The following is a 25,795-nucleotide window of genomic DNA, read 5'->3' as shown; positions in this document are numbered from 1 at the left end:
CCTCAAATCTATCTCCTTGATATTTGTTGTGTTGGAAGAGAAAGAGGAAGGTCTAATGGGAGGATTAGTTACTTCACTTGCGAGGAAAGATCCTAACTGTTAGAAACATGACCATCAATCAATGTAGGATCAAATGTAGAGACATGTATATCTCCTGTTTGAATGGCTGCATCGGATTCTGTCACATCATGATATTCCATTTGATGGTACCGAGATAATCCACGATGTCCTGTATAAGAGGCTCCACACGCTACACGTGTTGCCATGTGAACTCCTCGAGCAAGCCATGTGGCAAGCAGAGCCCTGTAGAGAGGACCACGTGTCTAGGTGTTCTACACCTTGGCAACGTTGGGGAGCAGGACCAAGCCCCTATCCATGGCCTCATCCCCAGTGGCGACTAACTACCAACCACTAGCCGCACTCCACTTCAAGGTCTACTATTGATTCTAACCGAACTGGCAAGGGCTCAAGTTTTTCAGTGACAAGGATTTGCTCCATTTCTATGGTGTTAGCATCAAGCTACATGGCTTAGACCTTGGAGTTCTGGTCAAGAACCAAATCGATCGACTGACCTTTACACAAAGGCTAAATGCTAGGATCCTCTGGGCAGTTAGCCAAGGAATATCCAACAGGGCCACATTTATAACAAAATGAAGTCAGCCTCTAATACATCATAGTGATCAGCACCTTGTCTTCCTTATCTCCAATCCACTAACCCTTCTTCAGGGGGTTTGACAAATCTATCTCCACACATATGCATGCAAACTTCACCCTCATACGATTAAAGGGCATGCTCATCCACCTTTAAGAGATGCCCAAAATGGGCTCCGATGTTTTTCCAAGTCTTTGTTGGTCCAGTACTCTATCGACATATATTGTAATTAGACCCAAACAACAGTGGAGTCTAATTTCTCAAAAGTTGCTTGAAAGTGTTGCTTCCATGGAGCAAGTTGCAGAATGAACCCCGTCACCATCTTTGATCCATCAAAGAGCAAATTATCATCCATATTCGACAATTGGCATTCAATATAGAAGAACCCTATTGGGCATGTCAGCAATGGATAAAGTTACGTAGCCATTTCATTGCTCAAACAAAGTTTGTTTCACTAGATCCAGCATCAAGGACTTTTATCCCCAAAAACTTCATATACAAGGTAGTCCTCATCCTATCACAGCTCTCATCAAGAATTTTGAATTAATTCTCATAATCTTGATCACAAAGGCGTTCAATTTCGTCATGTTTTCCTTATGGTTGAAAGTAGGAGCAGGGGAAGGTTGCTGCATAGAAGATCCTTGCCTAGCAACAACCTTGGACTAAGGATGAGTCCCCGAGGGTTTTGAAGCAGGACGGGCTCTAGATCCTAGAAGTGGACCACTCTTGCTTAGGTATGTATTTAAGAAATCACCTAAATCCAACCGAAGACTTTTTGTAAATTGAATACCCTAGAAAAATATATCCTCAGCTCATTTACTCCATTAACTACATACATTGGAGGCAGCATAGTGAAAATTTTCCATTCACTAAATTGATGTAAGAAATTAATATAGGTTGCTAATCAACAAGTAGAGCAGCAGACCTTAAGTCTAAGTTTTTTTAAATCAAGATAGAGATCAAGTACTTTGATCTTGGTTTAAATCTAATTTGGATTTAAATTATCTTTGTGAATACTTAGAAATTAAGTAGATTTAAATAAGTATGGTGGTCCATAACATTATCATTTGAATCCTATATTAATCATAAGTATTTTGGATAATGATCTACTTTAAAATTTAAAGTGGAGTTAATCCTTTGATGGAAAGGATTATGTATAGACTAGAACCAGGGTCCCTAATCTAACATTCTCGTGAATACTAAGCTCCATCGATGGAGAGAATAGATAGATTAGAATAGCCTTTAGCTTCTTCAAGTGCAACCTTTGGTTTCTTTAAGTGTAGATCTCAGTCTCTTCGTTATCCTGTATAATTTTCTACGGCTTGAGGTAAGTGATCCTACTTCTACTATTTATTAATTATTTAATTAGTGAGACATATTAAATGTCTTAGTCTGGTTTTATAATGCAACATATTTATATGTTTAGATGTCGTATGCCATACTCTGATTAATGTCTAACACTTAAGAGACAATAGAATAAATTTAAATTCCAATCGAGTAAAACATTCAATTCTTGGACTAGTTATTATAAGAATAAAGGGTATATGGGAATCAAAGTAAGGATAACATTGTAGTGTTCAACATATTTGAGTGTTTTCTGGAGCAAAAGAAGTATCATGCTCCCATAACAATGCTATTCCTCCATCATTGGACATTGTATTAGTTAAAATCTCAAATTAAATCTGTCAAAGCCATTGTTTGAGTTTTCATAAAAGAAAATCATTTTAATTCCTTTTAGAGAATGACATATGTTACAAGTTTAGTTGCATTAACAAGCATAAACTTGCTAGAGAATAAGAACCAAAATTTGTTGGTAAGTTGAAGAGCATGTCTCCGTGTAAATAGATTGAATGAGTGATAAATAAAGACTTGGAAGATGATATCTTCTCAATGAAAAGGATTAGTGGATTTAAGTCTTGGTTATATTTAATTTATGTGGTTTTATGGCTTTGTGTAAAGTAATTTATATAGAAATTATGGTGGTGATATGATTACTTACACATTGGGTGCCAAAAGTTAATATAAATTAAGTTCTTATTCATTTATAATATATTTATATCTTTAATTCATATTCTTCTCACCCTGAATTTACTATATTTCTTTAACTTCTAATGCACCTTCTATATAAAATCATAATACATTGTTTTGGTTCGAAGTTTTTCCATGATAATGGTAAGGTGTGAAGAAAGATGCAAAACTTACTGATGGAATAAAAAGAGTATTGGGAAAAATAGCCCAATCAAAGTCACACGAAGCTAGAAATTGAAGAGAATTAGAAGAAAAGAGTACTAAAGTATCTTGGTCCCATATGATAAATGTGTAACATGAAACATTGTGATAAGATATTGCCCTCTCAGTTGGTGCAAGAATTGGCTCAAAACATGAAGAGAACGTATGATGTTTATTCTTGTGATTGTGAGATAGATTAAGGGTCAACTATATACGTACCCAAAGCGAGATAGATCTCTAAGTAGCTTTCCTTTATATATTTTCAACTTTAAATTTACTACATAAAATCTTTGCTGATCATGTGCTTAAAAGGCTGTAATTATTAACGTTTTAAGAGTATGTTTTCTTTAAAATTAGGATATGCCTAAAAGGATGTAATTATTAATGTTTTAAGAGTATGTTTTCTTTAAAATTAGGATATGCCTAGAACAAAATATAAACTACTTCAATATTAAGGAAACACTTCATCCAAATATACTTAACACGAATATGAGCACCAAATAGATTTTTAACATGAGCAATAAAGATAGCATTACTGCACAATCGACTTGTAGGAAGTGACATGTGGCAAGGTCAACATGGGTTACAAGATGCCTAGTCAAAGAGATTACGGATCAAAGTTGTCAAGGAAGAAGTCACTAGAAGTCTAGTGATAACATATGTAGTCAGAACTCAGTTGAACCGGAAGATTCAACTGGGTTGAACTGGACCCGGGCATATAGACGGTCCGGTTCCACCCAAAAAACCGACTCAACTGAAAACCAGTGTTAAATAGTATGAGCTGGCGCAGTTGAACTGTGAACTGGATGAACCGGGCCGGTTCACATGGTTGAACCGACTATTTTTATATTCTTTTTTTAAACTAAAATTAAAATCCAAAATGTAAAACCTATTTTGTGTGTATTTAATTTGAATAAATCAATTTTGGAAGAAGTTGGCTATGTGGTTTATTAAGTTTGATCATTTATATAGATTTAATTTATATGTTAGAAAACTTTGTTTTTGCCTTTGTGTGCTTTTAATTTTAATGTTGGAATCATTTTATGAGGTTTATTTGATTTAATATTCATGAATATTATTTACATCTTATAAGTCTTTTATATTTAATATGAGGTAAATGTTGTGAGATTTGTTTTGTTACATATATTTTATGTATTTAATTTAAAATTTAAATTATTATTTAATATATTATATTATATATATATTTATTTATTTATTTATTTATTTATTTTTAAAATTTCGGTTTAACCCGGTTTAATCACGATCGAACGCTCTTGACCCTTGAACTTTATCTTTTGCCCGGTTCAATAGTCCGGTTCTGACTACCTAGGTGTTAACTCACTACAAAGTGTGTGTGGGGTTTAGGGTTCAAAGCTTACTTCATCATCACTATTCACAGACTATACATTATGGCACAGTACTGTTTACTAATCTTGGTGTGGATCTCCTGTGAGAATAACAATACAATTTTATCTCCAAAGTTATAAAATAGGAAGATGTATCTTTGAAAATCAAGCCACCGTGATTGATACATCTCCCTACTTGTGGTTTTTGTTAAAAAAAAAAAGTTATCAAAGATTAAAAACTCTGGTTCTCATTTCTATGCAAAATTGAATAGATAGAATTATTTTATTATAGCAATACAACTCACATGCGATGATGATGACAGCAACCATGTGCCGGAATTCATGACGTTAATTTCCAAATTTACACGCATGATTAAAAGATAAAATGAAATAAAAATCACTAGTACGCATTCGGTCTACACACTCCATTAGAAAACCATATTTAATAAATGCAATAAATAATATAGATTAAAATTTTTTTATCTTTTTAAATGCAGATTTTCTTAAAAAAATTTCAGCCCCTTATTTTGATGTTTTTACATTCAAACCTAAAACAAATGACTTTTATATTATATTATATAAATCTTATATTCTTATTTATTAATATTAAGCCGTACACACATCAACGGAGAGTCCAAATCAAGGTTCCAAAATTTCTAAGAAACCAACCTGGCTCGAGTTTTGAAGTTTAATTTGGTCAACCTTTGACATTATCTGGTCAAAGATTATCTTAGGCACATCATATTTTAGTAGAATATTAACATTTAATTATATATATATATACACATATATAGTCTCTAGTTGCAATATTGGAGTAATTTTTCAGAAAGTCATCACTTTGCTGTTTCGTTTTCATTCTGCAACTCATCTCAGATCAAAAGGTTATTCATCTTTAATTTTTGTTTGCTTTGACTAGTCACCGCGAGTAACTCCGATTCATCTATCCGACGTGGCTACTGGGAAAACACAGTCAGCTAATATTGGACACTCTAATTACACATTAGACAATTATACAAATAAATTAATTGTCATCTTCATATGAAAAAGATAAAAAAAAAGAAAAAAAATCAAATGGATTTCATATCTTATTTGATACAATATTGGTCGATCAGATTTTTTTCCGAAAGACCCACGCCGGATAGATGAATCAGGCTATCATGGTGACCTACGGGAGAAACAAAATTAAAGATGAGTAACCTTTTTGATGCAAATTGAAGTTAGATAACCAAAATGAAACAAAGGCAAAGTTGAGTGACCTTTGAAAAAATTAACCCCATATATGTTCTTATAAAATTTTATCACTATTTATAGGACTCCAGAAGCTAAAGAGAAGACAAAAGAAATTTAAATCACATAACTTTGTATTTTTTTTAACTGTGATAGTTTTGCATATATTTAATACTATATTCGCTATGTATGGGGGATATACACATAATCATAAACTTTGAACATCCATATATATAAATAAAAATTGTATTCATTGTTATGGAATAAGAGATGATCTCACTGAACAGGTTCCATGATAGTTACTATAGAACCAAGATGTGGCTCAACCTCATCCGTTGGATTATTTCGATTTAATAACTTCTAAAATAAAGGGTATGGATCTTTCAAGATAATTATCAATATATCCTTAGATTATATAATAAAAAATAATAAAATTTATAAACCCATGGCTAAAATTGAGCCACGTTTCGGTTCCGTGGTAACTACCACGGAACCGAGTCTACCGGATAAAAATTTGTTATGGAATGATAGGTATAAACTCAGTCAGTTTTGTACTTCTTTGCATTTTCCATCATTTAAATGTATACATTTTTTTTGTCCACTAAACCCAACCACCAATAGACACCCAAAACTTGTGATATATGCTTCCTTCATTTTCTTGATTTATACATATCTTAAAATATTACAAAGTGCAAACAAGCGGTTCTCAACTGTTCAATTTTAGTAGATTTACTCCAATTTGAAGAGACATATTGCTTGGATTTTTTACAATTTTCTAATAATATTGAGAATAATTTTTTTACTAATAAAAAGGTGGCATTTCAATTCTTTATTTATTTTACTTTGGAGATTAAATTAATTTATTTTAAAAATAACTCTATCCATCCCGAAATAGTATCCCGAATGCAATCCCGGAGGTGAGGTTAACTCCACCTCGGGGTTGTATTCGGGATATTATTTCGGATAAATAACATTACTCTTATTTTAAAGCCATAAATAAAATTATAGAAAATTGATTAATTGAAAATTTGATATTATACCTATATTGTACTAAAATTTTATATAAACTTTTTTACATTATAGATTTTATAAATTTAGACACAAAAAATTAAAATGAAAGTTAAATAATGTAAATATTAATTCATTAACTCATTTATTAGTTTTTCGATGAAGGGGTTGAGAAAATATGAAGCTCAGTCTGTAAATCAAATATTATGTTGATCCTTCACTGCTACATATCAAGTGAGTAGCATAACATTCTCTACTTCATCTCAACTACTCGATGTCCTTGTAGCATTATCATATTGACTGTCTCCATCTCTTTATCTTGTTCCTGTATTTAAACTTGCAGTGTCAAAATCTATTACAACTGAAGTATTATATCTTCGACTTATGCCACATGTTTTGTTGAGTTTCTCCCTTCGAGGAATACATTAACAAAATCAACTCTTTTTCTTGTTCTCCTACAAAGTTAGTTCTTTCTCCATTTTACCTATTTAATTACAAGTTGAAGATTTCAGACTGATAATGGCCATATATATGACATTGATAGGCATTTAATATTTTACTTGTTTACTGACTTTGTCTAATAAGTTGTTAAGTGATGACATCTTTATCCTCTTCCTCTTCTTTAAAATTTATTTATGTGGTGCTAGTAGTGTTATTGTTTATTACTATGATTATTGCTTCCTTCGCCTTTATATTTGTCTCTATCTTTTTTCAGTGTCAGTTGATTTTCCATTAAGACCTTCAATGCTTTATCCTCTTCATCTAGTTGTTTGGATTTCTGTTCATGCACCAATAATGAGCTTTGCAATTGATCAAGTGAAACCTCATCTATATCTTTAGATTCATCTATAACATTGATAATAAAGTTGAATTATGGTGTCAAGGATCGAAGTATTTTTTTCAATAATATTGAAGCCTTAGGTCTTGTCTCTATATAAATGGGAATCCGATGCTATTAAATGCATTAGAAAGGTTACCACATGCATTAGACAATATAGAAATAGTAAATTTTATAGAAAATCTATTAGGAACAACCGCTAGAAATATGATGAATAGGTGGAAAATAAATTTTCCAAATGATTACCAGAATTTAATAGACATGAAAGATAATCCATATAATATTACAACTCAAGTTAGACATATATGTAATAAACACAAGATAATTTTTATATAAAATTGTAACAAAAATTTTAGGTTGACATTTATCTACTAAAAACTAAGTTTGAAGGCCTTAGTAAAAACATTCTAAATACAAATCCAAGCAAATTTGGTCTTGCTCAAAGAAATAGTAGTATCATTAAATTTAGCCAAATCTCCAAAATAAGAAGCAATGGATTCTAAAGCTTCAATCTCCCAAGGTTCAATTGCAAGCTGATGAAGCTGAACTCACAATGCAACTATAGCATTAACTTCTCAAAGAAGTGTTGCAATGTGTCTCTCTATTAGACAAGTTGAAGAACCGTTCCTTTGATTATGGATCACAAAAAAAAAAAAAGGCACTTTACCTTGCTTTTTAAGGAAAAACAAACAAGAAACAAAACTTTTGACACATCAATAATATAAAGAATTGATCATCAAAATAGACCCTTTATTTTTCTCTCTTTTACTCTCGGCACTCAGATTTAAGTATTTTGAATTCTATTGATAAAGCACAAGATTTATGAAGCTATTGCTAAGTGAAACTAAAAGCATAAATTCTTAAGACATGTAAAAAATAAAAAATAAAAACTTCACACTAAAACTGCATGATTTCAGAGAAAAGAAAGCTCTAGAGGGCTTTTACCACTCCATATCCTTACCTTATGGGCTCTAGTACCACTGTAGATGGGATTTGGGCTCTTTTACAATTACGGAGTTGTGAGAGTTATTGGAGTGGAGCAAAAAAAGCAAGGAAAGAAGGTTAGGGGTTTATGAAGAGAATGAGAGAACAAGAGCAATTGCACAAAAACTATTTATCAAAGACTTATTTCTTTCATTCATACTCCAAAATAGTTACAAGGGGTCTCTTTATATAGGAGGAGAGAATACTAGGACAAGCTATACTCATTAAGTCATCAAATCTACAAAATTTATATTGAGTAGAATAAAAAAAAATCAATATTTTCATTGTAATAAAGAAAATAAAAAGGATTTGATAACTTAAGGAAGAATTCTTCTAAGTAGAGATAGGAGAATTACATTGTGAAATTGCTTATATAATTACTATTATGTCTTTATAAAAGCATATATAATTTTATATTTTAATAAAAAATTTGAAGTATTTATGTATAATTATTATTGTTTTTATTTTTAAAAATGGAGACAAGTCACCATATATATATATATATATATATATATATAATGTTTTAATCATATATTAGGAGAAAGTCGAACCATCGAACTCTCACACATTTATATATTTTATAATATGATTTGAAAATTTTAAAAAAAAATCTGTGTTTATTTGTTTTATATTTTTTCACTTTTTTTATTTTTTTATTTTATTTTATTTTTTCTATTTTGACTCTCTTCAACAGCGAACTACACATGATTGGGAGAGGGTGGTAAAGTAGTAATGTGACTTAGCAGGGAAAGAGAGAAGGAAGGGCAAAGGAAGGAAGTAGAAAAGGAGAGAGGACCCTCTCCATTTGTCCTTTTTTGTCCTTTGGGCTGGTGTTGATGCCCTCCCTTCTCTTCACAAAAAATATGTATTATGCCCCTCCTTGATTGGAGTTGTGCAAAGCCCTCTTCCCTCTTTTCCCCTTCTTATCACTTCTCCTAACTGTGATGCCTTGTTTTTCTCTTCTCTTTGTTCTAGCATATGAGGGTTGAGAGTGTAGAAATTGTGTGTTTTTCCCTCGCTTGTCTAAGAGCATTTTTGTCTTTAGTTGTTCATGGCATCTTTATGAGTACTTACCATTCAAGCTTAGTCATCATTGTCATTTCTTTGGAAGTAGAAGGACATTAGAGTCATTGACTTTGTGCAATGGCATTGTTGTGATTTGTTTGAAGAGGTGAGGGTAGAATGACAATATTCCCCTCAAACCTTATCATTTATAACCTTCATCTTCTCCCAGAGGCCAAGTTTCAAGGGTCTCTTTCTTTCATTTGGCCGGCCACCTTTCCTCAAAGTTTTAAAAAATTTTCAAGCTTCCTTTGGAGTTGAGAGCCAATCTTCTTTCATTAAACTTGGTGAAGTGACCATTCTTTCATGTTTTGGGGTATTTTATGTTCTTGTTCATGCTTTTTAAACCTCCATGTGATTCTTTGAACTTCTTTGTTTTTTTAGCCTTTGTGTTAGAGCCATTGGATTGTTTGTTTTGATTGTTTGGAGAAGCTGTTGGATCTCAAGTTTTGGTTTCCATTTGTCCTTGACTTCTTTTGAATGGATGTGGATGGGATGTGTGTATAACTTTGATGGATTTTGGGGGAAATCATGGGCTTTTGAATGCTCTAGACATTGTCTATACATTACTTCTTTGTTATCATTTGAATTCCTTTTAGATGAAAAACTCTTTTATGAGAATTGTGAACTTTTGGATCTCGGGTAATATAGCTAGGGTTATGGTTACTGTAGCACCAGAGAGTTGACATCAATCCTTTTGGAATTCGTTGGGTCATCATTCTATTCTAGTGGTCATTAGGAATTTGTTCTTGGATACCAAAATCTCTCTTTTAGGGTGTTATTTTCTCGTATTTCTTCCATTCATGTATTCATTCATTTTTCATATTTTTCTCATTTTTTTTTTGTATTCTTTGAATTTTGTATTGTTTAGGCGGAGAACCCTCGGCCAAGAGCAAGGGTATGGAGGAAGTTTAGCAACCTTTGGCCTTCATTTTGTGAGTGAATTGTCCCTTATGATGGCATGGTTCTATTAGGGATAGAATGATAACCAAACACTTTTGATTTACTAGCATGGTTGTTGATATATATGTGGTTTATTGCTCTATATCTATTTCCAACTTGAATTTCAAATGTTTGATGTAAAAATAAAACGGTTTTGTTACATATTGGATATGTTTATGTTTTCTTCAATGAGGTTACATAACTCATGTTATAAATGTTTTGGAATACTTACTTTTCATGATTTCACATTATTATGTGAAAGGGTGTAAACTAGGAAAAACAAATGTGGCATTAATGTATGGTTGTGATGTTGAAAAGTGTAGTATGGTATTATGGTAATGTTATTCTCCATGGTTGAGACATGGATGATATATGTATATTTCTATGTATTTTGATGGTGACATCACTGTAATATCTATTCACTGTAGTAGCGATCTCACCGTTTGACCTGTAGAAGTAGCATGGCCAACTATTTGAATTTAATCATTCTGAAGGCGCATAAAGAGCCTGAATGGAACAAACACTAATTGAGACGTAAGGGGTCACCATCACGAAGCTCTTAGAGGCCAACACCAAGGAGGGCTAAATATTTTATTGTTTAATTGGAAAACAATTTTGGCGGGTCTAAACCCTAGTTGCCGCCACAACTATGCGTGGACTTTTTTGAGGCTAGCCCTAATGATGTTTCAATAGTATGATTTGTTGAAAGAAATCTTCATTTTTGTTGAAAGATTTTTTAATTTTTTTTAAACTCATGGTTTCTACACATTTGTGTATTGCGATATTGGTACCTTCATTTCAAAGTATATATATACATATACTTACCTTTTGGTTTAAATCTAGAAGTATGTTTAGAAAAGCTTTTTATGATTTTTATTGCTCCATTTGGTTTCATGTGTCCTTTTAGAGCTATGTAGTATTCACTCACTAAGTAATTGTAGTACTCATCACTCCTCTTTTCCCCTCCTCAGGTTGAGTAGTGCGTGGGACAAATCTTTGTGTTAGGCAGCTATTCTTGTTCTTTTGTGTTGTATAGGTCTGTTATGCATCATTTTAGTATATTATGTACTAAACATCCTTTTATACACCAGATCTGTTGGGTTGTACATTTGTGTTGGTGTATAACACCTTATATTGGAGTTTGGTTATATATATACATCTTATTTCCTTTTCAATCTTTTCTCGTGTTTAAATGTTTCCTATTTGTAATCCAAGATAGTTTTACACAGGATATTTGTGTAGCCTTGTGCTAATTCAGGGTTAGTGTTGTTCACACCCCTTGGGTTAATGTGACAGTTGTCTCATGCCTGACTGCTAGTCGGGAAGTGACACTGATTCCCTTCTACCTAAAGTTTTGAATTTTCCAAACTCTGCACAAGTCTGAGATGCTGCATAATTGTCCATCTGTGTTCATTTTCTGAGGTGTACCTATTTTCTTATTTTAGTAGAATGATGGGTGCCAAGCTCTGATGCTTCAGATTGCTCAGAGTTTGTGGAGGTTGATCCCAGTGGAAGATACGGCAGGGTAACATCTCTAATTCATCATATGCATCATTTTCCTTCAATTCATTTTCTTGTGTTTTCCAAATTTTTTTTATAAATATTTCTCTTGCTTGTATGCAGTACAATGAGATCCTTGGCAAAGGAGCTTCAAAAACTGTGTATGATTTATCACCTCAACAAATTTGCCCTTTATCATATTTTTCTTGTATTTTTCTATTGATTTTTGGGTTGTGGGATTTGTGTGGGTAGTTATAGGGCTTTTGATGAGTATGAGGGGATTGAGGTGGCTTGGAACCAGGTGAAGCTCTATGACTTCCTCCAGAGCCCAGATGACCTTGAGAGGCTGTATTGTGAGATCCACCTGCTCAAAACCCTCAAGCACAAGAACATCATGAAGTTCTACGTCTCTTGGGTGGACATCTCCAACAGGAACATCAACTTTGTTACTGAGATGTTCACCTCTGGCACACTCAAACAGTAAGTGTTTTTTAATGTCTATTTTTGTGGGGCTTTCATTCATTCTTTCTTCTGATTGCTTTGCTTCTTGTTTTTCTGTTAACAGGTATAGGCAGAAACACAGAAGGGTGAACATTAGGGCAGTGAAGCATTGGTGTAGGCAGATCTTGAAGGGTTTGCTTTACCTTCACAGTCATGACCCACCAGTCATCCATAGAGACCTCAAATGTGACAACATCTTCATTAATGGCAACCAAGGTGAGGTCAAGATTGGTGACCTTGGTCTCGCCGCCATTCTCCGCAAATCTCATGCTGCACATTGTGTAGGTGAGCTCAAAACTCTCAAAACTCCAGACTTGATTTTGTTGATGTGCTTGAAAGATTGTAAATTGTCACCACATCTCGTATAGGCACACCAGAATTCATGGCTCCGGAGGTTTACCAGGAGGAGTATAATGAATTGGTGGACATCTACTCTTTTGGTATGTGTGTTTTGGAGATGGTTACCTTTGAGTATCCTTATAGTGAATGCACTCATCCTGCTCAGATCTACAAGAAAGTGATTTCTGTAAGAATTACTGTCTCCTTTATCTTCCATATTTGTATGGTTGTTGATCATTTCATTTTGGCATCTTCCTATGTATCCTTCCATGCAGGGGAACTAAACCCTGAAGCTTTGTATAAAGTCAAAGATCCCGAGGTCCGGAAATTTGTTGAGAAATGCTTGGCTTCAGCTTCTGAAAGGCTATCTGCCAAGGAGCTGCTGAAGGACCCTTTCCTCCAAATAAATGATCAAGTTTCAGATAATTTGGATGTAGAGTATATGGACTTGGGACATATTGCCCAGCAGCCTCAGTTTGGTAATGTCCCAACAATCGACAATGGATTCCATGATGATTTCCATCTTGTCTCTGAAGCTCAAGAAAATGGGTGGGATTATCCTGATGAAACCGACATTGAAGCCCATGGATTTGACTTGTTTGATAGCCACGAGGATGACCAAGTTGCCAATGTGGATATAACAATCATGGGGAAAAGGAGAGATGACGGTGGCATCTTTTTGAGGCTCAGAATCACGGATAAACGAAGGTGCACTTTGATATAGAATTTTTCTCTTCTGTAAACATTAGAGTTTTGCTATGGAAAATAGTATCCTATTTATATTTATCCTTTTTGGGCAGGCCGGGTACGAAATATTTACTTCCCGTTTGATGTTGAAGCTGATACTGCTTTGAGTGTTGCAACGGAAATGGTTGCGGAGTTGGATATCACCGATTATGATGTGACTAGAATTGCGGAGATGATAGATGGTGAAGTTTCTTCGCTGGTACCTGACTGGAAGCCCGGACCTGGTATGGAAGAAATGGCAAGATGCCAAACTACCACATCAATCTGTCAGAATTGTGCATCCAATGTTTCATCATGTGGTTCACTTCTTGATTACCTTTCGGCTAGAAATCCAGATAGCACTAACTTGCAGTCTACTCGATGCTCCCGTCTTGGTTGTGCCTCTATGCATGGTCGTTTCGGAGAGTTCACATACCAATCTGAGGAACCCAAGCAGTGTTCAACTGAGGAAATTCCGGTTGTCCCAGCTAGCCAATCCGAAGGCCTTGACTTGAGCTCACAAGGGTCAAGAGATATCCACTCTGATGAAGATGATGATTTAAACCAGTCATCAACGAATGAGAGGCTGATACATACAAATGATGAATTGGGATATCAATGTACCACAACCTCTACTTCTGATGATTATGAGAATGAAATCTTTCAAGAATTGAGATGGCTTACGGCTAATCATCAGAGGGCGCTTAGAGATTATAAACGACTGCAATTGGGAGGAAGCCAAACATTGAATTCAACCCCGGACTTGAGCAACAGAATGGAAAATGGAGTTACAGCTTTAGCATTTTGTACTCCACCTCATGAAAAGTCTATGAAGCCTATGAAGTCTTTTCATCTTGGTGGTAAATTTTCCTTTCCTATACCGTCATTTTGTCCTCCAGAGGAGAAGAAATCTGTTAATAACAATGATTGTTGTGGGAGTAGCCACCCCGACTATGATGCCCGAAGGGCTCATGCTTGCGAGGTGGATTCTTTTGACGACAGCAAGAGGTTACACACGGCACAGAATTTCTACACTGGTGTTTTGCGGAACTCTCTTCTCCGAACCAGGTCTCTTCCAGTTGATGCTGTGGATGGTTAAAAGTTAAAATCCAACATGTCTTTCCAATGAAAATGTGCATTTTTGGGTCTCTGATATGAATGTTCACAGAAGTTCGTGTTCATGTTCTCTTGAGACCCATCTTGATGTATTTTACCCAGTTAATTGGGTTCATTGCTTCAAATTGATTTCGTACGTTCAACAAAAACAATATTCATGTAATGCAAAGCGTTTACAAGATGAATTGATGTCGATCTCAAGCATTTGTTTTGTGTTCAAACAATAAACTTGATGTCAGAAATCATTTTTTTTTTCTTTGGCTTTTCAATTATGTGTCTTGTTTTAAATGCTCAACAATTCAGAACTGCTGAGCAGAGCATTCAATGACAAGGGTAACCACGGCCTTGAAAAGCCAAAGTTGGAGGAGCTTCTCTGAACATCTCAATATATATATTATGGCAAATTATTTATCAGTACCGTGCTAGTCTCTGTATTTTTTGAAATTACATCCTTGTTTTTTTAGTTCAAATCTGGCTGTTACTGCCACTTGGAGGATTGAAGAATAACAAAGAAGGGATAAAAGAGAGACATGTCACATAATTATTTTGAAGTGAAAATTTTAAAAATAAAATTCTCAACTTTGTATGTATTTCAAAAGCTCAAAAGAATTATTTATGGAATTTAAACCAACAGCTAATTGGATGATCCTCTTGATTACATTTCAATACCAATTGGCCCCAATAACTTATTTTATATATTTATACCTATAAAAGAAAATTGGTAAAAGAAATCATTGATTGGTCCATGAAGTAGTGGATGCAAGAGACTATTGGCTGGCAATGACTGTCAGTATGCTGGCAAATGAAGTAGAGAAGTGGTTTGCATTGAGTGTGATCTCTGAACCTTCTTCCTTTGGCATCATCTCACCCAATATCTACAGTAGGCTCCACCATCCTGCCCTTCTCATTTTAAAGATTTTGAGTGGTGCAGCCTTCAGAGATTCCTTTTGAATGATTGATGGCATGTTTATCTTCCATATTAAATGGTGGGTAGCTAAAAAGCCATAAGCATCACATATGGAAAGCCATGGAAAACAAGTAAAATCTTATTCAATATTATATATATATATATATATATATATATATATATATTTGAAAAGGAATAAGCTAGTGGTGTAGACTGTAGTAGCCAAAGATCTAAAGTCTTCACTGAAAGCTCCCTTTCTTGTTTTTATATGTGTTGGTCCCCAACAAGATTAAAAAGGATACAGCTCAAATAGTAGTCATAACTTAAGGCAAATTATGGTTTTGAATATAATAATTATCCGTACAAGGAGGTACTAAATCACTATCAATTTGTGAGTCATGACAGCAATTTGTTCAATGATGTACCACTAATCTTAAATTTATGTATATATTTATGTCGGCGTGTTAAATTAAATCTGTATATTTATTTATTTATTTAGTTTGAAGCCCAAGCCCAGTCAAATGTGCCAATATTGAAATTCATATTTAAAAAGGGGTCAGGTTTGATCTCAAGTTTGTTTAATTAATGGTTAAGCTTGACTTGACCTGAAGTTTAGATTAAAATTCTGAAGTCATTTTATCAAATAAAATTGAGTTTTTATTTGTTTACATCTTTTGTAATCCTTTGCATTTTATCTATATTTGTCTATATTTGTCACACCAGGGTCTTGCTGGGCTGTGGGTTTGCAACCCACGAGCCTTGTCAGGCCGACAAGACCCAACACACCCCATAGAGTCATTTTATTTATTTTTATATTTATTTATTTATTTTTATATAGTTTTTATTTTTTTAGATGAGGCCTTCACTTTTATGTTTCTAAAATTTTTCTATTTTTTCTAATAATCTTTTAGCAATTTTTAAATTTTTTTAATAATTTTGAGTTTTAAAAAATATATAAATAAAATATGATCAGATCGGACCAAGCGTTGGACCCACATTACTAGTAAGTGGACCGCGCTGGCCCAAACAAACATAATACCTGGCCATGGTGGGCCCTTGCCGTGCCGGGTCAGGCAGCACCCACCACTAGGTTAATTATAACTTTTTTTTGTAACTCAACCGTAATTAGAATCTAAGTACAAATGACAAAAGTAAGCTTAACAGAAAAACCAAAATTCAGATATAATATGGACAAAAATATGTTTTGAAGTTTATTGTGTTAGCAGACTGTAAATCAAAAGAAGAAAATATCTAATTGTTTCCTAAGATCATTTTCTGCTGGATTAAAGACTAATTGTATGTTCAAATGGGATCATTCAAAATTGGATAGTTGTATGTTAAAATGGGATCATTCAAAAATGGGATTATTGTATGTTGAAAAGGCATCTTTTGTCAGCGCTTTGTATCTCTTATCTAGTGGTTTCAAAAGTGGAAAGCTCTCGAGCATTTCTAACTCAGAAAATGTGTCCTTCTCACTATGGGGAGTCCACATTACCTCAGCAGCCTGAAATGAACAAGAATTAGAGCCAACTAATTAGGTATCAAACACAATTGTATCCCTTGAAATGCATAACGTATCCTTCATTCATTATATATATATATATATATATATTATATTGGTAATACCAGAGTTTGGCTGATTGAAATAGCAGACAACTTGTTTAAGGCGTCTTTCAAGTCCAAGATATTGTTGAGCACAGGTTGTTTCAAAGATCCCGCGACAACTACCAGAATTGTGACCTACAAATAATTGCAAAATAATGAAAATAAAAAGATGTGCCATAAATATGTAGAGAACTAAGAAATTATCCATTAAACACGAAGCAATTATGTTGCTAGATTCAGGCATTCTATCTTAATTTAATCAAGGTCATATATCTAATCTCTGGTGAACTACATCCCTTTCATAAAATTACTTGGTAAGCACAAACATTTTCAGTTTTTAATGAGAGCCTCCCACAGTAAATGTGCGACAGTTATTTTTTGAACATGTTCCAAGTACTACCATGAATCATCACGTTAACTAAATAAGCTCTTAAATTTTCTAGATGCCTGTGTTTGCCCTTTACTGTCCATTGTGCTTTATCTTTTACTTTTTGATATTTCAATGATAATGTGTTTCTCAAGAAGGAAATTGATATGCATTTTCAATATTAGTTGAAAATATGCAGTAGCTAATCAGATGTTTGATGAAAAATAAATAAATGAATGAATATCTAGACAAGCCTACGCAAAAGGAGGGTGTTTGAATGTTAAGTGTGGAAACTAACCTATTATCTATATCTGAAAGAAGCTCATACCTAGTATAGATTTTGTTTGAGAATTTTTAGGTAAAACAAACATTTTTAACTTTATTTAACACTAAATTGGGCACAAAACCTAACCAATGTATACACCTTCAGATTCAAATTTTACTTCGATAATTGAGATTTTACTAAGGCACCACATTATTTCACAATGAGTAGAGCAATATAAGGGAGACAAAATAAGGTTGTGCATAATATTATGTTGACAACAAATTATATAAGTTTAGCATCAAAGTTTGCACTTTGTAAATGTATTTTGATGAAAATAAACTTGCTAGACTACATGCAAACATGCAGGATTATTTGTGAGAACTTCATCTGTCTAGTAGTAAATAAATTCACCAACAACAAATTTTTAGTTAATAAATGATCAACCCTCACTGAGGATTATCTCTTCGGGGAAAACAAATGAAAACTCAACTAATACACACAGGAAAGAATTATCCTCACTTTAGGTCAAGTACTAGGTAGACAAACACACCATTATGAACTTGTTTGTTGGACCATTTCATTTCTTGCTGAGAAATTCTCTTCTTGAGGTTCTTGGCATTTTACAAAGTGATATTTGGTTCCTAGTAATGTTCATTTCTACTTTGAAAATGTTCATTATAGTCCTCATGCTTTCAAGTTTAACTTATTTGACTATATTGAGTGATATGCTTACCACTTGGCATATGATTAGAAATACATAATTAGTGAGGAAACGAGAACCAAGATAAAATACGTCTATATATACTTTGTTGACCGCGTTTCAGAAAAAACCCCACATCAAAGATGATTGTTTAGGAAACATGTGATAAAAGGAACCTTCTATAGACTAACAGCAATAACCAAAAAGAAAATAATAATAATAATAATAATAATAATAATAATAATAATAATAATAATAATAATAATAAGAATACAAACTAAACGCAAACATTCATACCTGATTCCTGCCAAGTATTTCATTAGATTACCACCATGCAAAGTTACTAACAAGCATTGTTACTAAATGATCAATTGCCAGAATACTCTCTTCAGCAAGAAAAGAACAATTGAACTAAAAGACACAAAAATATTACATGCATTTTAAATTAAAGTTAATGTAAGCAAACATACCACTGTGTACTCATTCAGATCATTTGTTGTTTCATTGAGAAGTACATGTTTCTTGAAGTTATTGAAATTAACAAGAGTCTCTTCGTCCAATTTCACTCGTTCCTCAATTGAATGTTCAATGAAAGATTTCTCTGCATCCTCGGTAGTTTGCTTAGAATCCACCTACAATGAAGAAATAGTAGGAGGTCAATCATGTGTAGACCAAATATGATGCCCATAATTTCCCAATTCTTCAAATATCACTCAGTTGTTGCCATCATGAAGAAATAGTAGCCACCTTAAAAAATGAAATAATGCATCTACAGGAAAGCCAGAATAGGTAGCAGAAACAATACTTATGTCAAACACCACACAAATCTATTAGATGCAACCCGAACACATTACATAGGCTTAATCCAAAAGCTAAGTTGATAGCATGAGAGACCAAAACTACACATTCATGTCCATATTTACAAACTGAACCAATACAAGACTATTATTTATTCTAATACGCCTTATTGATAAGTGATCCAATTTTAGACAAGAGAAAGCTCTTTGCTCTCAATTTCCATATTAGTCAATGCATCCATAACCAATTTATGGTTGTTTGTGTCTAAGGGAAGGCAAAGAGTTGCTACCATTATAGGGTATGGCAATGTTTATGTCATGGAAAGTAATGAACTTTCTTTTTTCATTCTTTCTTTCTTATAGAAAAAAAATATTAACTAACACAAAGAACAAGAACAAAGCTACAGATGACCAAAGTATCCACTAAGTAGTCCACAAAGAAGAAGAAATTAATTTATCAAACCAAGCTTAATCAATTAAAGCTCTTTCAATTTCTCAATCCTTTCAATCATGCTTGAGAACTCTACTGTCTATGGAGTTGTTTGATAAAAGCCCTAGACCCTCTTGAGATTCTCTTGGATTCATTTGGGATTGTTGATGGTTATTATTTTAAAAAAAACTCAAGGCTAGTGCTACAATGCTTCTGGCCTTTTATATGCTGGCTTTCACAATTAAAGAAGAGGCTCTAAAAAGATAACATAAATTAAATTAAAAGAAAAACCAGAATTCCAAAAGCCAACTTCAATATCCACCTCACGACTAATCTGAAGTGGCTAAAGCCAGCTGGTCAAAATAGAGCTATATTGCAACAAAACATGTTATGGGTAGATTCTAAAATTTATTTATTTGATCTTTTAAAAATTTCTCTTTGAAATATAAGTTGTTATACTACTGCTTTTCAAGCTATGATTTATTTCTTCTTCCAACCTAATAAATAACTAGGAATGTTTTGTTTGAAAATACTCTTGATCTAGAATTTGTATTAAATTTACAACATGGACATTGAATATGACTTCATTATGGTCTTTGCCACTGAGGATTATCATTGGCCATGTTGGCATGCCTCTGTTATGTAACTAGTTGTCTCTGTTATGAAACTAGCTTCAATACTAAGTTATCCATAACCAAATAATGGTTTCTAATATTCTGACCAAGCCACCAAGATAAGATTGTGGTAAATCCAATAATTTGTTGCAATAAATTTTAATATTTTGGCTTGTGACACAAGGGTAGTAATGTGGCAATAATATATTTGCTGGACTATATACTATTTTGACTACAAATATAAAATTATGATATTTTAATATGTTAAGCTTTATTCTTAAAGTAGTTGTGAAGAAATATTTGATTCAAAAGTTCTTTGAAGGATGCCAGTCCAAACTACGAATCTCTATGTTATTACAAGGTATTTTAAATTACATGCATGATTAATTAGGTAAGTGGTTGAAAGACCTATTAGATTACCAAGCTCATTATATTCTTAACCCTTTTTCAAACGACAATGCTTAGATAGCTTGGAGGTTTTTGTAGGAACTTTCTCATTAGCCAACCTTGTTAGATTCTGTGTGTGGACTTGTTGAAATTCTGACCAGGCTTCAAAACCTTTTCATTTGCTAGAGTTTAAATTACTGCAACTTGTGTTTTACTTGGTGTTTGACTTAGACTTGTCCCTCATGATTCATTTCTACACTTGTAAAGGCCTTGCATTACATTGCGTGTCTAACCCTACAAATATATGACCAGTCTGTTGAGCTCTGGTTTAGGGTGTGCCGGTGTGGTTAGCTAACTTGGGTTCACTTGCTTGGACTGTAATGATAAATAACAGATTGGAGTTTGTTTTGATTAGACAACAGATTCTATGGAGTTGAATTGGGGCAAACAAGGTCATCAGAACTAAGCACCTTCCTTGCATTAGGGGAGGACATGAATTGACCAATCCTTGCCTAATCTCCTGCATGGTAATCCAGTCAGGAGATTATAGGTTTAGTGACTACCTGACCAATGATTAATCAGTCATACAGAAGCCTCTAACAACAATTAGACAAAAACAAGTGGGCCTATAATTGATGGTTTTCTCCCTTCACAAATCCCCAGGCAAAACTCTATCAAGGTCATATGCAAAACCATAAACTCATCACACCCTACACTCCATTGATGGAAAAGGAAAACTAGTGAAAAAAAGGACATGTCAAATATATGTTCTTTCCAGCTATACTTTTCGATGTGTCAGAACAATACACAAATTGATAATCTAATACTTTCCAGATTATTAAGATTTTAAAATCTCATTGAAGGTGTTGCTAACAAAACAAAAGCCCATGACAACTATCTTCAACTCTTGGTCATATAACAGCAACTAGTTTAGTGTCCTAACCCATTAAGCCAAGTCCATTGAACTATGGTTCTGAACCTGACACACTACTACTAAACTTGACTATCAAGCTAGAATCCAGTCATTTGTTGCTAATAAATTCGGAGAAAAGTCAGGTGAATCATCAATATAATGAATGCATCTCTCAAGATTGTTATTCTAATGAAAAGACCTCTAAAACAAAATATATGAAATCAATGGAAAAATGCAGACTAGAGTCGATCATGAGCATAATGACTCATATTCTACAAATAAACCTTTAATAAAGTCAACAATAAGTTTAAAACTGTTTTTAAGAATGGAAATGATGTATATATTCTTGCTGATAGTCGATAAACAGATGCAAAAATAACATAATGATATAAATTATCATATTTAAATTAACAAATAAAAAGACATGGAAAATTGCTTACAGATGAGTGAGCATAAATGCAGTAATCCAACAGTCGCAGTAAAACCATAGAACTCTCTGCCACATGGTAAAGAAAAAATGTGTCATAAAATAGAAATATGAAGTAGTGCAGGAATTAGAAATCCAGAAATAAAACAACCAAATATGAATCTTTGCCAGCGAATGCAGTACACAATGCAAAAAAAGAAAAAAATTAAGAATATCTTTTACTATATTATCAAACCATCAAGTAAATAAGATGAGCATAGTGAAAACAGGAACAAGAAAAGGAAAGAAAGAGAGAAAGGAAATCTCATGAAATTCGTTGAAAAGGAAATCTTGGAAGAGCATGCATGTGTTGAATGATAATAAAAAAAACTCAGGCCATATTGAAAAGTTGTGTCAAGACTCAACATATCACCTCATTTTCTCAAGTTTATTTGTTATTAATTTTTTACTTAGATAAGGTTTGAAATCTCTACAAAGGAGAGATGAATCTTTTCTAAAAGCTAAATGAATTCTGTTTTGTTGCTTTAATAAGGATTCCCATCCTCAAACAAACCCTACACAAGCGATCTCACCCACTCACATTCTCAGCACACAACCCAGATGGACCAATCTTTAATTGATCTAATTCCTTATTCCATACTAGCTTTTGCTCAGAATTCATAAAACATAGGGTTTGTTTTCTGAATATACATTGTTGATTATAGTAGGTGCTATGAAGAAGATGAGAGTTCATTATCTTAGTCTAACCATCTTTCTTATTAAATTATGCTTTCAAGCTCAAAAAGATCTTTAGAGAGTTATTTTGGTTTCATGAACCTCAAACAAGAAGGAAGAGTATTTCATCCAACCAACCAATTCACTTTATATTGCAGTCAAAGGCCCACTTTTGTCATAATTTCCTAGGCCTAAATTACACAATTTAGCTAAATCAAACTCAATTGAGAAATATATATATATATATATATATATATAGGCTTATGGGTTTAAAGAAATCCCACAGCGAACCACATGCTACATTGCTACTTGTACTGTTTTACATATGATCAAGACAATTATTATCCCTTCTTTGATATTTTGGCTTCCAATAAGTGACCAATAGAAAAACTAAAAGACCTCTAAGATAACACCACAAACTAATGAAAAAAAGATAACTCTCATTTTGCAGCAATTGCTTTCAAGCTTCCATGGCCTTGTAAAAGTTAATTTTTAACCAATTGAATTGCCATAAATAGAAAATTTTATACTTAATTTTTTTGAAAAAATGGGTACTACAAATGTTAGAAGTAGGGTAAAGGCCCAGCCTTGAAAAGAAAGGGCAAAAACTAAATTCATTTTAAGCTTTACCCGCCACGATGGTTTTCATCCCAATTTGATTAGTTGTGTCAACAGTTTCAGCGATCAGGTTGAGCTCCCTTCAAATTGATCATGGCCGACAAAATAAAGCAATCTAATAAAGTGACAAAAAATGAGATAATTAAAATATAAACAGTTGTTAACAACACAAGCTTACAGATGACATTATCTAAATTCAACAGCAAAAGGAAACATTTGGTACTATTAAAAAAAGAAAAAACCCTAAACTAAGATTCATACAATGTTAACAAAAATAATAATAATAAATAAAGTTGCAGACGACATCAACAAAGAAAGATAAAACCAAAGCTAAAAAACAAATGATTGGAAAAAAAAAAGAAAAAGAAATCAAATGTTTTAAGATAAACCTGCAGCTTATAAACATGAATCATACTATCCGGCCTCTGCTTGATGAAAATACCAGCGACAAGAGCAACAACTGCAATTAGAGGCACTACCAAAAATGCCCAATTGAAACCTGATGGATTAGAAGTTTCACCAGAAGAAGAACAGGAACTATCCCCTGGTTTAGAAGTTTCAGGATAGGAAGAACAGGAATGATAAGAATAGAGTGAATTAGAAGAAGGATGAGGAGACGAAGAAGAAAGAGGAGGAGGAGGAGGAGGAGGAGAGGGGAAAAAGCTCCCACCCATTCTACCACCAGGAACAGCAAAGGAACCAACAGAAAGCGCAAGAAACAGGCAAGAAAACAGCAAGGAAGCCATCAATGGCTTCCGAAAACAGCGACTGGATTGAAGGATTGGATTGAATGGCGTGGTCGCAGGGAAGAGCAGAGAGGAGGACATTGTGTTTGTGCTTGGTTTCGTGGCGGTGTGTATTTATATTAAGGTTTAAAATTTCAAAAGATGTCTTTCAAAATGGCCCTAGGGTTTCAAAAAAACACAACACATGTTATTATTTGTGGTTTTTAAATAGTAAAATTTTTAAAATTTTTAATTTTTGGATTGTATTGATTGGGGCTGAGATACTAATTGAAGTCAAATAATTGAGGAAATCTAATATCATACTATAATAATAATAATAATAAGATAATCTAAGGGAAAAAAAAAGCTAAAAATATCAATCATTCAAACACATTTCGGGAAAAGAATTTTTGAAGAAAATTCAAATTCTGAATCCAAAAAAGGAAAGTTTTTTAAATTCAAAAAATTCCCTCCCAAATTAGAGTTCATGTGTTGGCCACATTTATCAATAGAAAAAAAAACTAAACCAATAAATAAATAAATAAATAAATCAATCAATCAATCAAAAGAAGAGAAAATGAAAGAGATTTCAATTAAAAAAAAAAGTGAAAAGAGAAACCATTGGCAGTTTCATTAGTACCTCACCACAAAATAAGCAAAGAGGTAAGAATTCAAAATCTTACTCTTGCAGTATTGTTCATTAGTATTATTTATGCACTGTATATTCGAAGCCAATTGATAACAGTATTTTTTCCTTTCCCAAAGTTGCATGGTAAGGAGATTTATCTCTAAAAAGTCATTAAGTCACCTAGTTCATCTCTGTGCTTATTTGCCTTATAATTGTCTTTGTCATCTTTGTCAAAAAAATAATGAATAACATGAATAGTAAATATATGAATTAAAAGCATTGGATTTATTACCAAAATCACATGCACTTAAGCTCGCTCATCAAGAATAAGTGGTATGAACTAGAACTGATTGGAAATAATACTTACGGTAATCTAATAGTTCATTTTGCAGAAAAGTGACACTTTTTTAAAATAACAATTTTTTTAATTTTAATATTCAATTAGCAGAAAATGCTGTGATGGTGTTTTGAAAAAAAAAAAAAGAAAGTAAATAATTTTTACAAATTCAATTTTTTTATTTTGAAATAAAATTTTATTTTAGTTTTTATGATAATTAATGATTTTAAGATTTGTTTAAATTTAAAATTGTGAATTAAGAAATAGACAACCTTTTTCATTGAGGAAAATTTTTCTTTTCTTTTTTTTTTTCGTTCATCTGCTAAAAGCCCACATATCACCTGTACAAGTTTTTCATTAACACCCCGTAAAATTTTATAATTGCTTTATACCTAGCAATCTTATTTTTTTTAATCAATTGTTCATATGCTTGTTGTATAAAGACTAGAATAGGGAATACTGTTATATTTGTTTGTCTATATAAATTAATTTTTTAAGAAAGATTTTGTACTAGGAGAAGTGTAACATTTTTCTACTTTCATATATATATATATATATATATATATATATATATATATATATATAGAACACTAAATATTTTATAAAATGATTACTTAATAAAATTAAGAGGAGGCCATGGTTTCTATAATCATCGATGATTAAATCATGTTATTTACATTTTTTTTTTCCCTATGTCAAGTGTAACTTAAACTTGTAAAGAAATTAAATCAAATGAAGTTTTTTTTTTTTTTGAGAAAGGTGGATAAACCACTTGCATTAAAAATAAAACAGGAACAGAGTACAAAAACAAGACGACAACCAAGGACACACACCCACAAGGAGTGGGAAACCCAACTACAAGAACATCAAGAAAAAACAAAAAACCGGGAG

At 32.9% G+C, this 25,795-nt stretch overlaps 2 protein-coding genes across 2 annotated transcripts; one reads left to right on the top strand and one right to left on the bottom strand.

The window, feature by feature from the left end:
• The first annotated feature begins 11,742 nt into the window (after positions 1-11,742).
• Positions 11,743-14,674, top strand: LOC120255956 (probable serine/threonine-protein kinase WNK1). The gene is made up of 7 exons (XM_039263722.1): positions 11,743-11,813; positions 11,912-11,949; positions 12,041-12,268; positions 12,354-12,574; positions 12,658-12,821; positions 12,915-13,332; positions 13,426-14,674. The coding sequence occupies exons 3-7, from the start codon at positions 12,183-12,185 to the stop codon at positions 14,451-14,453; spliced, it is 1,917 nt and encodes a 638-aa protein (XP_039119656.1). The 5' UTR covers positions 11,743-11,813; positions 11,912-11,949; positions 12,041-12,182; the 3' UTR covers positions 14,454-14,674.
• A 1,905-nt stretch (positions 14,675-16,579) lies between these two features.
• LOC120255958 lies at positions 16,580-24,033 on the bottom strand. Its single transcript, XM_039263724.1, has 6 exons — positions 23,604-24,033; positions 23,227-23,329; positions 21,896-21,951; positions 18,785-18,946; positions 17,004-17,117; positions 16,580-16,881 (listed from the first exon to the last, which is right to left on the bottom strand). Exons 2-6 carry the CDS (start codon positions 23,243-23,245, stop codon positions 16,726-16,728), a joined length of 507 nt encoding a protein of 168 aa, XP_039119658.1. The 5' UTR covers positions 23,246-23,329; positions 23,604-24,033; the 3' UTR covers positions 16,580-16,725.
• Positions 24,034-25,795: the final 1,762 nt, after the last annotated feature.

Source organism: Dioscorea cayenensis, unplaced genomic scaffold (genome assembly GCF_009730915.1).
Source record: "Dioscorea cayenensis subsp. rotundata cultivar TDr96_F1 unplaced genomic scaffold, TDr96_F1_v2_PseudoChromosome.rev07_lg8_w22 25.fasta BLBR01001250.1, whole genome shotgun sequence".
Taxonomy (NCBI): domain Eukaryota; kingdom Viridiplantae; phylum Streptophyta; class Magnoliopsida; order Dioscoreales; family Dioscoreaceae; genus Dioscorea; species Dioscorea cayenensis.
The sequence above is the reverse complement of the archived record's forward strand: the minus strand, read 5'-3'. Positions and strand labels throughout refer to the sequence as shown.